Raw genomic sequence first — 17190 nt, forward strand, 5'->3', positions numbered from 1 at the left:
GCGGGCTGCGGCGCATGCGCGGCGAAGAGGCGGCGGTGTTGGTGGTGGGGGGGGCGCCGCCGAGGCCGTGTGAGGGAGCCTGGCACAAAATGGCGGCGGGGGGGCGGGCGCTGCGCGCGGAGGGGGCCGGCGAGTGACCGCGCCACCACCGCACCTCATCCGCCGCCCGGCGTTGGGGGGGGGGTACGAAGCTCCGAACCGAGCTCGGAACGCGGCCGCCTCTCGGTGTGGGGCCGCCCCGTTCTCCACACACCCCACACCCCCCCCCCCGCTCTGTTTCTTCTCCCCACCCCCACCCACCTCCCCCCCCCTCCCGGGGCCGGCGCAGCGCGACGCGGCGGAGCCGTCAGGGCGGGCGGCGGCCGCGGCCCCGCGGGGCTGTGAAGGCCGTGAGCGCCGCCGCCGTCCGCGCGGCCCCGCCTGGGAGAGCAGGGCAGGAAGATGGCGGCGGGCGGCGGAGGCGGCGGCAGGGCCTCCTCCTCGGCCGCGTCCTCCTCGGCCGGAGCGCTGGAGGCCTCGCTCGACAGGAAGCTGCAGGCGGTGACCAACACCATGGAGTCCATCCAGGGCCTTTCCTCGTGGTGTCTGGAGAACAAACGGCACCACAGCACCATCGTCTACCACTGGATGAAGTGGCTGCGGCGCTGTGAGTGCGGGCAGCGATCGGGCCGGGCCGCCCCTTTCCTTTCCCGTCCTTCTGTCAGCGTTCGGTGCGCGGCCGGCCTGGAGCCGGGCCTGGGGCTCCGTGTTGGGCTGCCCCGGGTGGATGAGGGCAGCTCCTGGGTAAACGGAGCGGTTCCCGTTTGTTGAAGGGGCTCCTTTCCTCTCCAACGCTTTGGAAACTCAGATTGGGTTTTGTGTTCTGTGCTCCAAAGGCTTTTCCAGCTGTGGTGTCGGGACGGTCGGTGTCGGGGAGAGGTGTGCTTAGAAAGGGGCAGCTTCATGGCAGGCTCGGCTGCATGCTGCCAAAGCTGAGTGTGGGGCTCAGCACGGCGCCCACAGCCCAGCAGTGGAGTTGTGATGGTGGTGCTGGTGTTGAGCCAAAGCTGCCCAGCTCAACTTCATGGAGCGCTCAGATCTGACGTGCTTCGAGGCGTGATTTCCCAGAGGCCTTTCAGCTCCTGGGCAGGCTTTCAGCTTAGCGTCGCTGCTCTGTGCTTCGGAATAAATAAATGGAGTTGTTGCAACCGAGCTGCGGTGCCGTTGGGCCTCTGGAATTGTGCTTTGTGCTTTGCTTGAGTTGTTGTAGCACATCGTTTTGAGAGGTTGGAGGAAAGATGTGTTCAGTGCTGTGGAGTGGGGGATTGTGACCATCCTGTTCCACAGGAAACACAGCCTGACATCAATAAGAAGGAAACGTGTTGGGTGCCAGAACTCAGATTTGGTGAATGCTAGCAACAGCACAAGAGTGGAAAAGTTGCTGTTTTCCCAAGTCTAAGCAAGGCTGAGTTATAGCTGCTGCCTGGCTGATGTGTGAAGGTTTTGTGTGTTGGAGGAGCTAAAGTAAGCTCTGTAGTAGCGTGGAGATAATATTGTCATTCTGTAGTGTTGCTCTGCTTTGTGCTGAACCTTTTTGTAAAGCTGTGCTGCAGTGGCTCGGTGACCCACGTGCATTTTGGCAGGACTTGAGTTAATGTGGAGTGGACGGTTGAGGAGGTGCTGCATGTGCTCTAAGGGTTGTTTTGGTGATGCCTGGTAATGAGTCAGGCAATCTGTCAGCCCTGAAAGGTACAGCTGAACAGTGTATGGGGTCCAGAAGCCACAAGGATGCTCCAGAGGATGGAGCACTTCTGCTATGGAGAGGGGCTGAGAGCTGGGGGTGTTCATCCTGGAGAAGAGAAAGCTCACTGTGGCCTTCCAGTATCTAAAGGGAGCTTATAAATAGTAGGTAAACCAACTTATGTGTGCGGTCTGATAGTGATAGGACAAGGGGGAATGGCTTTAAATTAAAAAAGGAGAGACTTAGATTAGATGATAGGAAATTGTTTAGCCGGAGGCATTGCAGTGCTGGCACAGCTGCCCAGAGAAGTGTGGGTGAACATCCATGGATGTGCCCCAGGCCATGGATGGAGCCCTGGGCAGCCTGAGCTGGTGGGGTACCCAGCCCATGGGGGGCTGTAAGGTCTCTTCTGACCCAACCACGAGGTGATTCCATGTGCCACAAGCTCAGATGTCTGCCAGTGGTCACTGGAGTTTGTCTTACGTTGATGTGGTTGGAGAAAAATCGCATTGAACTTACTGAAATGTTTGTTTATTTCTTGTTAATGCATTGAGTGATTAAAGAGTGATGTAAGAACCTTTTTGTTCCCAAGGAATAGCTTTGCCTAGGCTCTCGCTGTCAGTGCTATAAATTCACATAAGGAACAATGCTGTGTGTTTATCTTCTTCAGAGCTCATCTCTGGAGCCCTGCATTAGCTGTGGTCACAGCAGTTGTCTTTTTACTCCTAGCAGAGGTGGTTCTGCTTTACTCCTCCACTCCAGGGAGCTGCCAGAATCCCTTTTCAAGCACATTCCTTGACGCTGCCCCTTCTTACTCATTTGGGTGCCTTCATTAGTCCTCTTGTTCCAAGGTTTATCAGAAGTCATTGCTCTCTCTTTGGGAGCCATGGATGTTCTACTTCTGTCCTGCCAGCCCCTGTTGGCTGTGAGCTGTCAGTACCAGCCTGGACTTCTGTTTGGTTTGATTTTCCACGAGCCATTCCAAGGTTGCCCTGGTGCATCCCCCATGTTTGTGAGGATTGCTTTGCACCTCACAGCCCTCTCCAGTAACGTGACTGAAGAGCCAAGAGCTTATTGTGCTCTCTGGGAGAATCTCAGAACCACAGGAGTTGAAGGGGACTTCTGGAGCTTTTCCACTCCACCCCTCCTAAGCAGGTTTCTTGCAGCAGGTTGCTCAGGAAGCAGGACCAGGTGGGTCTGTGGGTATCCAGAGAAAAGAGTCACCCACCTCTCTGGGCATCTTGCCAAAGCTCTGCCACTTAAATTTGCAGCAGTTCTTTCTCACATTCTGGTTTGTGCCCTGTGCCCTTTTCCTGTCACTGGGCACCACCAAACAGAGCCTGACCCCACGCTTCAAATACTGATCAGATGCCTCTCAGCCTTCTCTTCTGGCAAACAGCCCCAGGGCTCTCAGCCTTTCCCCATGGGAAGGTGCTCCACACTCCCACCATCTCTGCAGTTCTCTGTCTGCATAGAATTGAGGAGATCAGAGCTGGGCCCATTGCTGCAGCTGTGCCCTCCCTAGAGTAGAACAGAGGGGATGAGCACCTCCCTCAGCACACTGCCCACACTCTTAGAGGTGCACCCCAGGGTCCTGCTGGCCACCAGGGCACTCTGGTGGATCTTGGTCAGCCCTTTGGCCACCAGGAGCTCCTGAAGACAACTCAGTGATGGATACACCTCTGTTGGATGTTAGGTCCAAGCTGCCCCAAGTGCTGGCAGTGCAGCTGGAGGAGATGCACACACCTCTGTTGTCAGTCATCCTTTCCTGCTGTTTCCCATTTGAGCCAAGGCAGCCTGAAGCGTGACAGAGGAGGAGGAGGAGCTGCTCACCCCTCAGATGTGGCTGGGATTGCCTTGTACAAAGTGCACCTTGGGGCCAAAGGAACGTTGTTTCCTTCACACAGCTTTCCTGCAGCTCACACAGTGGTTATGCAGCGTGCTGCTAGGTTGTACTTGGGAGCAGATTCTGTGCGTTGTGCCACGTGGGTGGGTTTGCTTACAAAAAGCTCCATACTGATGGGTTAACATTAATTGTGCTGAGGTTCAGTGTTTAAAGGCTGTGTATGGATTGAACTGTTTAAATCTTGGTGTGTCTACAGCACCTACTTGAATTATGATATGAAGTTAGTGAGATCTGCTGGAGAGCAACATGTGAGGTGAGAGCATCCATTGACCAGCAGCTGACATAGCAATGGGGTGCTGCATTTTAATTATGTCACAGAGCAAACTTTGCTTTGATGCATTGATGATCTGATAGGTGATTGAAGCCAAAGTTGCTCAGAGTTGTTTCAGAAATGGGAGGTGTGCAACTGTGGTTGGGTTTCAGCAGGGAGGGCAGCAATGTGTGCCCCCCCACACTTCGTGGGTGTTCAGTAAGAATGTTTGTCAAAACAAACCCACTTTGCCTCGTAAGCACTCTTACGATGAAGGCTGGAAATCACTGTTTCTGTTAACAAATCCTTGGGCTCTCCATGTTTGTTGCTATCAAAGTTTGTTCTGGAGCATCAATACTTCAGCTACACGACTGCACCTGCAGCAGCACTGTTGGATCCCATACACCACACAGGCAGCTGTGTGCCAGTGCTCCCAGACCGTTGTGTTTTATGCTGTTTCCTTGGGCACAGTTGAGGCCCTTTTGCCAGCAGTGTGTGATTTGGGATGACTGGTGCATGGAGGTGACTTCACACGAGCACAGCTTTTCGTGTGTGAATGTGCTGTGTCATTCACGAGCAGAGATTGTCTGCTCTACTATAAGGCCATTGGGATAGCTGCATTCAGTATGCTAAAAGTGAGCTATGCCCATATTTCTGCAGGTACACTGCTTGCAGTGGCCATGGATACCTCTCTGTGTGTGAGATGAACACAGGAGGAGAGATGTGTTCCATTCATCATTCAGTTTCCAATCAAATTGTGCAAGTATGTTGTTGTCAGCTGCCAAATACAAACACAGTGTGTGCATGAGAGGTTTCCTCAGGTGTGATGTGAGGTGTGAGTGCAAGCTGTGGCTTCCTTTCTGGTTGGCTTGGAGATGGAAAGGGCTGGCTGCTGCAGAGGGCCAGCAGGAGTCTGAGTTACCACAGTGGGTTTTTTGCTTGGCTTTTGTTGTGGGTTTGGGTTTTTGTGTGGTAAAAAGCTGCATACTGAAGGTCAGGGGTTGTGCTGAGTGCACCACTTTCCTCTGCTCTGAATGCTTCCCACCTGGAAACCTGGAGGTGGGAGCAGTGGGGACACAGCCTCACTGCTGGAGGAGGCCAGAATCACCCATGGGAATGGAGTTCAGCACAGCATCAGGCTGCCTATGCCTCAAATTGTCCAGGTCCTGAAGAGTCAGAGCAGTCAGAGAAACGTGCTGATGGCCAGCACAGCCAGGGTGCAGCCCATAGGGACACCCAAGGAGGGTGGAAGTCTGCTCCATGCTCCTACAAACTCCAGCAAAGCAGGATGTTGTCACCGTTCCTATATTTAAATCCTAACGTGATGTAGTTAAATTAAGTGAAATTAAATTAATTAGCATGTAGATCAGCTTACTGAGCGACAAGCGCTGTTACTGCTCCATTTAAGAGGAGATTTGATGGAATAATTGAATTTGGAACTGGATATAAGTAAGATAAAAGAGGAGTTTGGTATGGATGTTTCAAGTGAGAGCAGCAGTGCAGGTGTGTTGTTGTCTGGGGATGCAGTGATAGGAGGTTCAGTGACCAAAACTGGTGCCAGCAGAGCAGGAACAGAGGAGGCTATTTGGAGAAGGGATACAGATCTGAGCCCTTTGTGCTCTGCACAAGAGGTTGTGTTAAATTGTGCTTCAGGAAGGGCTGTTTGAGCAGCTCTTTTTTGGAGAAGATGCAGCATGTTGAACTCTTGTGCTGCTGAGGACTTGCTTTGAGCCAGAGGCATTGAAATGATGGGCTGGGGCCAGGAGGGAGCACTTCTATGGGGTCCATGGTTTCCTTAGGGGACAGTGAAGTGGTGTGGAAAATGTCACTGCCTCCATGTTCTGGGTTGGGGCAACAGCAGAAGTAATTCTGGGGCTGGAAAAGCCTCCCTGGTAAAGCTGCAAGTTGTAGAGACTGTTGTAGACTGTTACAGCACTGTGAAAAATAAGGGAGAGTGGATTTAAACACAATTTTTGTTAGAAAATATGGATGAGTGAACTCTGGAGTCGTTGTCAGAAGCCAAACAACGCGATGCTGGAGCTTGAGAGGCTGTGTTGCTCTCACACTCAGAGCATTCGCTGCTGTTCTTCTGCAGAACATTGTGCCATGGTGTGTTTGACCTCACAGATGAGCTGCTGCTGCTCTGCCTGATCGTATGGTTCCTTCTGTGGCACGGAGTGCATGGCAGCAGCACAGGCCCAGCAGTGCTCTGTGGTCTCTCTAAGCCCAAGTCAGAAAGGAGGCCTGGCATTATGAGGTTATGAGGGAATGGCACTGACTTATGGGGAGCTCTGCGAGTCACCCTTCCAAGCTCCCAGTTTTTATCATTGTTCTGAGCTTGCTGGTGCACACAGCATCGATGGAAATGCTGAACAAAAACCCAAAAGCAGGCCCCTACCTTGTGTCAGAAATGCTGCAGACATCTCTTCTCCTACCTGATAACAGACCTAAGTCTTCTTTTTGTCCTCAGCTGCCTTTCCTCATCGATTGAATCTCTTTTACTTGGCCAATGATGTCATACAGAACTGCAAGAGAAAAAACGCGATTGTGTTCCGTGATACGTTTGCAGAAGTGCTTCCTGAAGCAGCTTCTTTAGTGAAGTAAGTAACACTGTGAGGTTTAACATCTTAGAAAAGTGATGCTTCTTCTCCACCTCCACACTGCAGCCATCTCAAACCCTCCAGAAACAGGAGCAAAATTTCATATTGTGTTCATTAGTTTACTCTTCTTAACAACAATGCGAGGCTTGAATTTCACTCAGATGCCTTGCAGTGGGAATTAGTCTTCATCTGGGCAGATAGCCACTGTCTGAAGGCTCTTTTATTGATTTAGATGTACAATTGCTTATATTATTATTATTCATTTTAGAATCATGAGAAGTTACTGTCTATGTGGCACATAAAAGCCAATGTGCTCTTTTTTAGGGATCCGTCGGTTTCCAAATCTATAGAAAGAATCTTCAAAATCTGGGAGGACAGAAACGTGTATCCTGAGGAGACCATTTTGGCATTAAAAGAAGCTCTGAGTAAGTGATTTGCCTTTCACGTTTTTTAACTTGCAAACTTATAGCTGAGTTCAGTGAGAAGATTTCTGAGATGGCTGAACAGAATGCATTTGTTGTGCACGTGTGCTCTTCCCACGTTTGTGTGGAGCAAAAAAAAAATAGTGAGAGGTTGCAAGAAGCACTGAATGTTTCCTGCACCTTCCTAAAGACAATTCTGAATCCTCCAATGTAAGCTGGGGCTGTTCCAGCTGAAAGTAAAGTCATCACGAGTGCAAAGTGCTCTTGGAAGTGCTGAAATGTGTCCTGGCAGAGGAGCTGAGGCTCTGGCTTTTCTTTTGAGATGTGAGTGCTCTTAATCTGGAGCTGAGTCTCACTGTGGGCTGAAGAACTACGGTGTCTTTGTTCCTTTCTTTCTCAGTTTTAGTATTAAGTTGATTTTACTGTTAATATTTGTTGTGTAGGAAACAGGCTGCAAGCAAAGCTGCATGTGTGTCCCTGAGTATTTAATAAGAGAACTCTGCTTAAAACCTGAAATCACTTTCACTGACTGTAAGCATGTGTGGTCACTTAAAGCCAGAAATTAGCCAACACTGAGGTCCTTGGCTTCCTTGACTTGAAGGAAATCAGTCTGTGTTTCTGCTTCATTTGGTTACCTCACTGACAGCCAAAGGAGCTTCAGGAAATCCTCATCTTTGGTTCTGAAGAGCCAGTTGTAGCCATTGCAGGAGAGATGCAATATCATGGGCTTGGGGTTTGGCACATGAAAAGGCTTCAGTTGAGCATTGCATGTTGAGAAGTGAAGTTTATGCATATGTCCTGAAATGTCTCTTAGCTGCTGTAATTTTAAAGCAAACATATTTCAGATCATTTGCAAATCAGGTGTTTTGGCTGTTTTTCCAACTTGCATCACGTGTCTGTTGAATGCTCATTTCCTGCAAGCTTATCTAAGGAGACAAGTGGTGTAGTTTTATTGTCAGATGCCTTGTGTTTTTCCTTCTTATTTTGGTTATGACTGTGATTTTTGAACTGTCTTAGTGCAAGGGCAAACAGAAACTTGATTTAAAAATGGAAGACCATCCCACAAGTTGCTGTATCCCTGAGTAAACTTAGGTTCTCTTGGGCATCCAGCAGCTCATCAAAGGAATTTGGTCTAGGTATTTTAAAACAAATTTCTGTTCACTCTTCTACCATACAACCATATGGCACCAAAACCAGATTCTTAAAGGAATCCCATAATGCCAGATTGCAAAAAATGAAATGTTTTCCAGGTACCACTTTCAAAACTCAGAAGCAGCTGAAAGAAACTCTGAACAAACAACCGAATAAGCCGTGGAAGAAATCACAAAGTAAGGAAACAATGTGAACTCTCTGAACTAATATAAAAATTGCCTTCTCGAGGAAGAAAGGCTATAGCCCAAAATGGGCAGAGTACCTGGACTAAATTACGAGCCAGCATGCACCTTCCAGGCTTGTAAAGCTCCTTACAGACTAATGTGTAAAGCACCAAGGAGTTGTTGCTAGAGAACCACTTTTTAAAGGAATGAAATATGGAAAGAAAAAGTCTTTGAGAGCAGAGGTTATGAACAGTAGAGGTGAAACCTCTTGGAAACTGGCATTAGACTATGCAGAGATGGAGAGAAGACAGACAGAACCTTGTACTTTGGCAGCAGGAAGGCATGGTGAACACTACCTGCATGCTCAGGAACACATCTTCAACAGCGAAATAGATGATAGGATAAAAGAAAACTGGAAGCTGGCAGTACAGATAATGAACTTTGCCATCCAACGTTATCAGAATGCAGTCTAGCTGGAAATGTATTTGTAATACAGCAATCTTACTGATCTTGCTATACACCAAAACCTTGAATATTCAATAAAGCAGGATGGTGGGATGTTAGGTGTGAGATGCAGCATACGTCTGCCTGTGCAAGTGCTGAGATCAGAAGGTTAACAAAAGAGCTTGGAAGCTTTTATTACTTGGCTAACATGACAAGCTGCTTTCCCAAACAAAAGTGCACTGTAAATTCAGCATGGATGAAGGATGTATCATTTCACTTCTTATCAGATGTTTCTCCTGTTTTGTCCAGAAACAAATGGATATAGTGTCTCCTGATGGTGGGATTCCATCCATCCTCACCACTGCTGAGGGAGTAGTAACATAAGAGAGTGATCAGAATAGGAGCGTAGCAATTTGTTTTTAAGGTTGAGAACTTGGTTAAGCTTTGTAAGTAGCAAAGAGGGACCACATCACAAGGAAATAATGAGCTGTGTGTCTGGCATTTAGGAAACACTTTTACCTTCTTTTGTAGAGAGGTATAAACTGTCATCCAATAGGGCTGCCAGGTGAACCTTGTGTAGACCAACTGCAGAGCTGAAAAAGGTGAACTTTTATAGCACATAAAAGCTATAAAGCAGTGGTATAATTTGTTGGCCTCAATCAAAGACAATCTAGCTAATGGAAAGCTAGAGCTCTGAGGGACGTGTGTGGAGGGAGAGCTGCAATGAGTAACAACAGCCTGTGAGTCCTTCGTTATGTTGAAATACTTTAATTAGGGCTGCCTTTCTTGACTTTTGCTTAGCATCAGTATGTCATTCCTTGGTTTCTTTATACTTTCTCTTTATTCCAGCAGCATCCGCAAACCCAAAAGCTGCTTTGAAGTCCAAGATCGTTGCTGAATTCAGAGTAAGTTTGCTAGTAGAAATGTTCTGCTGCACTAACCTCTGTTCTTAGACTGTAACTTTTGTGTAGCTTACATCCACCGGCAGCATAAGCTTGGTCAGTAGCTCTACTATTCACTCTCCTTTTGTTCCTTGGTGTATGGGAGCTGCTAGATGTCTCAGTTGCAATTTCTATTAGAGCTGTGACCCCTTCTGTGAACTGTTATGGACAGTGGGGCAACTGAAAAGCATTCTGAGCTGCATGGAGACTCCCTGCAGAAGTAGTGATTTTCCTTTGGAATAACCTGGTGCAACAATTCAGCTTCTCAGGAGCAGTGTGAAATCCAAATGCTGCACTTGGAAAAGCTGGCTGCATAAACAGTTCCTACTGAGGTACTGATCATCAAGGCAGATCACCTTGGTGAGATGCAGCTTAGGGTGGCTGAGGAGTTTTTGGCAATACATTTATCTTAACATGGTGCCCAGAACGTGTGAGATATATGACCAAAAATTAAGCTGACTAGCAAAGGCAATGATTTATCAAAAAATAAAAACAGAAAAGGTCCACCCCTGCTTTTAACTGTCCCAGTACTGTTTGTTGCTGAAGTGGGTCTGTGGTGGTTGCTTTGCAAAGCGGGGTTTCTCTTCTGCAGAATGTGATGAGGATGCTTTTCTTATTTGATTTTTCAGCCACAGTCTCTCATTGATGAACTGCTATTATATAAGCGCTCAGAAGACCAGATAGAACTGAAAGAGAAGCAGCTTTCCACCATGAGAGTGGATGTATGCAGCACTGAAACACTTAAATGCTTAAAAGGTAAAGGCAGTCTAATGTATAAAAACTGATATAATATACCCTTAACAGTTCTGGGAACTCACCATTTCTGTTGAGCCTTAAACCAGAAATTGGATTCTGTGCAATTAAGAACCAGTAAACAGGTGCCTAAAATACTTAATTTGAAACTGTGTTTAGAAACTAGCTGATACAGGCATAAACAGTGAGACTCTACTGTGTACCATTCACAGATGCCCTCGCATGTCCTTAGAGCATGCATTCTTGACCTGTTCAGTTCACCTTAAATACTGGTTGGTGGGTTACTCATGTGGTGTTCATCTCCTTCTAGACAAAACAGGTGGAAAGAAGTTCTCCAAGGAGTTTGAAGAAGCAAGCTCAAAGCTGGAAGAGTTTGTGAATGGCTTAGACAAGCAAGTGAAAAATGGCCCCTCTCTAACTGAAGCCCTGGAGAATGCTGGGATATTTTATGAAGCACAGTATAAGGAAGTCAAGGTGGTAGCAAACGTAAGTAGGAGTTTCTTTCATCTTCCTCAGGCAGACTGATGTTTGCTTGTTCTGCTAGGCATGTTAGAGGCTGGAAAACGTATTATCTGTTTGTGAAAAGGAGAGTATAAAAATTAATGGATTAGAAGCTGAGTTACTTCCTTGCTGAAGTTCTGTAGCACTTCTGCATTTTTAAATGTGGAGAGAATTGCACTTTTTCTAAGAAATCCTAAATTCTGGAAGCCATACTGGGTGTAATCAGTGCAAGAAATAGATGAACAAACTGAGAGGATCTGTTAGAAAATGGTTTTTATGAAAGTTTGGTCCTTGCTCTGCCAGTCAGACTGAAGACCCAAGTTCTGACTGCGGTGTATTCAGTGCAGGGTACAGATAATTGAAAACTGAAATGATTTTCTAAGGATGTGTTCTACTCTTGTTATGTTGAGGCGTGTTATCTACTTGGTAAATAAATACTAATGTCCTTTCTGTCTCAGGCTTATAAAACGTTTGCTAATAGAGTGAGCAATCTGAAGAAAAAGCTGGATCAACTGAAAGCAACGCTTCCTGATCCGGAGGAGTCTCCTGTCCCTTCTCCAAGTATGGATGCCCCATCTCCAACGGGCTCTGAGTCCCCCTTCCAGGGAATGGGGGAAGAGGATAACTCTCATTCTCCAGCAGTTGGAAGCCGTAAGCCGGGATCTCCGGAGCCCGTGACAGATAATCGGGATGTGGAGGACATGGAGCTCTCTGATGTGGAAGATGATACGTCTAAAATCATTGGTATGTTCTGTTGGAGCAGCAGAGTAATTGTGTGGGAATTACATCCAGACAAAACGCCTTTCTTGGGCCTCCTTTGGGACGTAGCATTTGTGTAAAACCCTGATTGGACTCTGGATGGAGCACTTGGGTTTCAGTGCTCACCCCAGCAGGGAAGTCACAATCTGACTGTGACCCATCCCATCTCCTAAGCTAACAACAAAAATGCTATTTTTTTTTTAATATATCCTACTGGAATCACTTGAGTTCTCTAACTGGGATTAAATAAGGCTCACATTGAAAATCCTGTACCTGGAGTAATCCTTTAAAGACAGGGTGATAACCCAGGTCTCGTTTCCCCCCACCCCTCCCCCCTTACTCTCCCTGATGCAGTGGAAGAAAGGAAGGAAAAGCAAGCTGCTCCAACTTCAGCACCTGTGAAGACTGAAAATACCCCCAAGGTGGTGCCATCTACCACTGCCACAGCCACAACCTCAGTGACAGTGACAGCACCTGCCCCAACTCCTCCGGCTCCAAAACCAGTGAGCTCAGCTCCCATCTCTTCGTCACCAGCTCTTGCGTTGCCCAACCTCGCCAATGTTGACCTGGCAAAGATCAGCTCCATTCTTAGCAGTTTAACTTCTGTAATGAAAAACACAGGTGAGTGCTGAAGTGGTACTGGCACAGGTGTTTGACTTTGAGGTGCTGGGAATGGAGTTTTGTTTTGTAATCTTTTATTAAAGGAAAGTGATTGCGAAATAAACATGATTTAGTTGTTACTTAAAGACCTGGTTGAATTTCTCTAACATGATTGTTGGCTTCATGAGCCTCTCTGTGTGCATGGAACTCTGTTGCAGTTGTGTGTGTGGAAAACATGAGCCAAAAGAGCACCTGTTAACAAATCAACATACGTGAATGGTGTATGCTTCCATCCTAGGTGTCAGTCCTGCATCAAGACCTTCTCCAGGAACCCCAACAAGCCCCACAACTCTTACTAGTGGCCTGAAAACTCCTGCCATGGGGACTCCATCTGCTCCTTCCAATCCTTTAGCAAATATTCTCTCCAAAGTGGAAATAACTCCTGAAAGTATTCTGTCTGCTCTATCCAAAACCCAGACTCAGACTGCACCAGCACTGCAAGGTACTGGAGTGAATTTTGAGTGAATGTCTGACTGTCCACTGGATGGCAATGTCAGTACTGACATGTGCTGCTGTGCAGTCCTACAGCAGAGATGAAGGGAGAAAAAACTTACTTGGAATGTATTCCACTTTTGGCAAATGTAGGTGACTTTTTTAGATAACAAGTGTCAGTGGGGCAGTTTTATTGTCTTGGTGTACATCTTCGTATTTTTGACATGAGCTAAGGGCATTTATCGAAAGCACCTTATGGAAGAATGCTGAACGTGACAGGAGACCAAATGAGGTCTTTGTAGTTTCTTTGTACTTCTGAGAGAGCTTTTTTAAAAGTTAGAGCAGAAAAACTTCTTAAAAGCGCTATTGTTGCCTCTGCAACAGTGGTCAGTCCTGCAGCATGTGTGCCTCTGAGCCACAAAGCCAGGACGAGTTATTACCTGACTTATTCAGTTGTGTATTCTAATGTGCAGGTTAATTTAAACCTCTGGCAAAGGTTTGTGTCTCTGTGGCTACTAACATTAATATTAAAGCAGCAAAATCCAGTCATTTTCCAGGCTAAAACATGAAGTACTTCTAAGGAACATCTGTATTGAAAACAGAGAAATCTTTCCCTTGACAGTAGTTGAAGTTATCTTGACTCTTACCTGAATATCTGAACGCAGCATTCTCTTTTCCAGGTTTGTCGTCTTTACTTCAGAGTGTTGCTGGAAATACCATTCAGTCAAGTGAAACTGCATCACAGAGCACTTCAGCATCACCAGCCAACACAACCGTTCCTTGCTTGAAGGGAAGAAATATTCCTTCCAACACTCAGTCTTTCATATCCAAAAACTTTGGTTACTCTCCAAATTCATCAGCTGCTGAGGTTTCCTCAACTTCAGTTAATAAGGCTCCTGTTGGACATAGCGCAGGGCTTTCAAGTTCTGGTTTTAAGCCACCCACCAATTCCCTGGGATTTTCCAGTTCCCATCCTCCCAGTCCTTCTTCCCTTTTAACAACAGACACTTCAATGAGTCAATCCTCTGAAATTTCAAAGGCGAAGCTGGAATCAGAGCCCCCTTCTCCAAGCCTCGAGATGAAGATTCACAATTTCTTGAAGGGAAATCCTGGCTTCAGTGGTCTAAACTTGAATATTCCAATTTTAAGCAGCTTAGGGTCCAACATCGCACCAGAAAGTCACTCCTCTGACTTTCAGCGTGGTCCTACCAGCACTTCCATGGACAACGTGGATGGAACACCAGTCCGCGACGAGCGAAGTGGGACACCCACCCAGGATGAGATGATGGACAAGCCGACCTCCAGTAATGTTGACACTATTTCTTTGCTCTCAAAAATCATGAGCCCCGGTTCTTCTACTCCCAGCAGCACGAGGTCACCTCTTCAGAGCAGAGATGATGGATATCCCCAAGAACTTTCCAATTCTGTGCATACCTACCGGCCCTTCAGCCTCGGCAGAGATTCTCCAGCCGGAATGTACAAGCAGTCTGCAGACAGCATGGAGATACCCTCCTCTTTAATGGACTCCTCTCAGGAGAAGTTTTATCCAGACACATCTTTTCAGGAAGATGAAGATTACCGTGACTTTGATTACTCTGGGCCACCGCCGTCTGCTATGTTGAACCTGGAGAAGAAGCCGGCCAAGTCTATTTTGAAATCAAGTAAACTATCAGAAGGTGCAGAGTATCAGCCAGTCCTGCCAAGCTATGGTCAAAGATCGCAGGATTTTAGTGTGAAGTCATCATTTCCTCAGTCAATGAGGTCTATTCTTGATCAGAGCGAGAGCTGCGACACACTCTCAACGTCTCCGGGGATGTACGGGAGCTACAGCCTCAGAGGAAACGACTCCACCTCAGATGGGTCCCCTTCACCCAGTAAGAACGATGTTTTTTTCACACCTGACTCCAATCATAACAACTTGCCCAAACCCGTGGTGCACTCTGGCCTCTCACAGAAGCAGTACCCGGACTCACCCCACTCAATTCCCCACCGGTCACTTTTCTCTTCTCAGAGCACTCTTCCCAGCCCTGCAGGCAGACAGCCCGCACCAGGTGTGGACAAGTCCTTGAGCTCTTCCATTTCTGCCACATCCACGATCGAATTCAAGAACATGCTCAAAAATGCCTCTCGTAAACCCTCTGAGGAGAAGCATTTCAGCCAGATTCCTAAAAGTAGTTCAAATGAAGGGGTTAGCCACAGCCAGGCTGGTGCTTCCAAAGGAGAGCAGCAGCAGCAGCAGCAGCAAGAGGAGCACTACCGCATAGAGACCAGAGTGTCGTCGTCATGCTTGGATTTGCCTGACAGCACTGAGGAGAAAGGAGCCCCCATTGAGACACTGGGCTACCACAATGCATCGAGCAGGGGAATGTCCGGGGAGCCCATCCAGACTGTGGAGTCCATCCGAGTGCTGGGGAAAGGAAGCAGAGGACACGGACGAGAGGCGAGCAGGTCAGGGTGGTTTGAGATAAGCAACACGGGGAGCGCCTTTGACAACGGGCCCTCGAGCGCGTCGGAGCTGCCAGGCATGGGTGGCTTCCAGGCGCAGTACAAGGAGCGTGTGCCGCCATTTCAGGAGAGCGTCAACAATTTCAGAACAAACAACTTCAGCCCTGCTTTTGACCACCACATGCCACCTCCCATCGCGCCTCCTCCCATCGAGCACGGGACTCCTTTCCCAAGGGATCCGGTCGGTCCCCCTGCCGGTCCCCCAGCTGCGCCACCCAAGGATCACGGCAGCCTCTTCCCGAGGGATCACTCGGTCCCTCCCCACATGCCGCCCGTGGATCACGCCAACCCCTTCTCGAAAGAAACCTCCTCTCCTCTCTCGCTGCCCCACGGCGTGCCCCCACCTCCCTCCGTGGAGCACACCGGGGTCCCCTTCCCCACACCCCCACCACCCCCCGTCCCTGGGGAGCACGCCGGCGTCCCCTTCCCATCGCAGCCACCGCCAGCCGGGGAGCACGGCGGCGTGCCCTTCCCCGCTCCCCCCCTCGCCGTGGAGCATGGTGGCAGCGCCTTCCCTAAGGAGCACGGTACCGTTCACCAAGGGACGATGAAAGAGCATTTCGGTGTGCACGCGGGACCCAGGGAGCCAAGCCAGCCCCAGCGGGACCACGGCGGCGCGCCCCTGGGCCGTGTCCGCGAAGGGGTGGGCATGGCTTCCCTGGGCAGGGAGCAGCTGGGGCCGACCCGCAGCGTCACCCCCATCGCTCACAGAGACGGTGCGAACCGCGGAGGGATGATGGTCAGAACCCCGCGGGCAGATTTCAGGCCCCGGGAGCCCTTCATGAACAGAGACCCCTTTCACAGCCTGAAGAGGCCGCGGCCGACTTTTGGAAGGGGTTCCCCTTTCTTTGCACCAAAACGCCCCTTCTTCCCCCCCAGGTACTGAAGCAGACGCCGATCTCTTGAGCGAAGGTATTGGGACGTTGTAGGAGCAGTGGAGTAGCGCTTTCACTTGATTTTTCTTTTATTTTTTTCTCCCCCCTCCTCGACCCCTTCCAGCCCCCCCAACCTCTTCCCCCCTCTCCCCCATTCCAAAAAACAAGTCCCATATAACACTTACCTAAATTAAATGTTCTGTATTTTTTGGTTGTTTATTTCCTAAGCCACCCCCTTGGTGCGAGACTAGAGAAAATGTTTTAACGAAAAGAAGTATTGCTGTTGTAATAAAACTTCCAGTAGTAGTTTAAAAAAAAAAACAAAACACAAAAAAAAAAAGAAAGATCAAATGCGCGACGTTGGGATGTTCTTTTAGCTGATTACCAAATTGCTTTGCCTCCCGAGTCCTCAGCCCGTGTCAGACACGAGGAGAGGTCGGGGCAGGAGCTCGGCTGCTGGGAGGGATGAATAAAGGGTCCAAGCGCTTTGTGCTGTGACAAACACCAACCCTTCCTGTGCCTTTCTTGGGGACGAGCCACCTTTTTCCCCCTTCTCCTGGCGCCTGCAGCTCTGTCCCTTCCTGGGGTGGTAGCTGGGAGCGTTGGGCATTGCAGAAACACCCCATGCCATGCCCCAAAGCTGCCCCAGGCCACGCTCACCCCAGGAACCTCAGTCCAGCTGCAAACTGACCCACGTGCTCCCCAGCTCCCTGCAGCTTTCTGCCCCCAAAAGAGCAGGGAATTCGGCGTGGTGCGGCACCAGGGCCAGCATGCATCCCCTACACCCACCCCAGCACCGCGTCCTCAGCTCCGTCGTGGGCCCTCCTGTAGATCTTAACCACGTTTGGGAAAAATCCATTGTCTGTCGTTTGTTTGGGTTTTTATTTTATTTTATTTTTGTTCTGGGAACACTGTTGACTTTGTATGTGTGTATATAATCACTTTTTAATGACATCTCTTTGATTGTTGACAAACTCACAGACTGTACAAGAGAGATCCTGCATGCAGAGCGATGGGGCGATGTCAGCTCCCCCCTCCTGCACACAGCATGGGGACGGCGCTGCGGCCGCACGCAGGGGGCTTTTATATGAAGTTGGAATTTTACT

General features: G+C 48.7%; 1 protein-coding gene across 1 annotated transcript; it reads left to right on the forward strand.

Annotated features, from left to right (window-relative positions):
- The first annotated feature begins 329 nt into the window (after positions 1–329).
- On the forward strand, positions 330–16428 carry RPRD2 (regulation of nuclear pre-mRNA domain containing 2). Its single transcript, XM_031611376.2, is given in 12 exon segments — positions 330–646; positions 6347–6476; positions 6801–6901; positions 8149–8226; positions 9511–9563; positions 10229–10355; positions 10663–10838; positions 11312–11597; positions 11967–12233; positions 12511–12714; positions 13385–16009; positions 16012–16428. Coding segments are annotated over 12 exon segments (4356 nt in total). The 5' UTR covers positions 330–441; the 3' UTR covers positions 16116–16428.
- Positions 16429–17190: the final 762 nt, after the last annotated feature.

Source organism: Phasianus colchicus, chromosome 30, assembly GCF_987193195.1.
Source record: "Phasianus colchicus chromosome 30, bPhaCol1.hap1.1, whole genome shotgun sequence".
NCBI lineage: Eukaryota > Metazoa > Chordata > Aves > Galliformes > Phasianidae > Phasianus > Phasianus colchicus.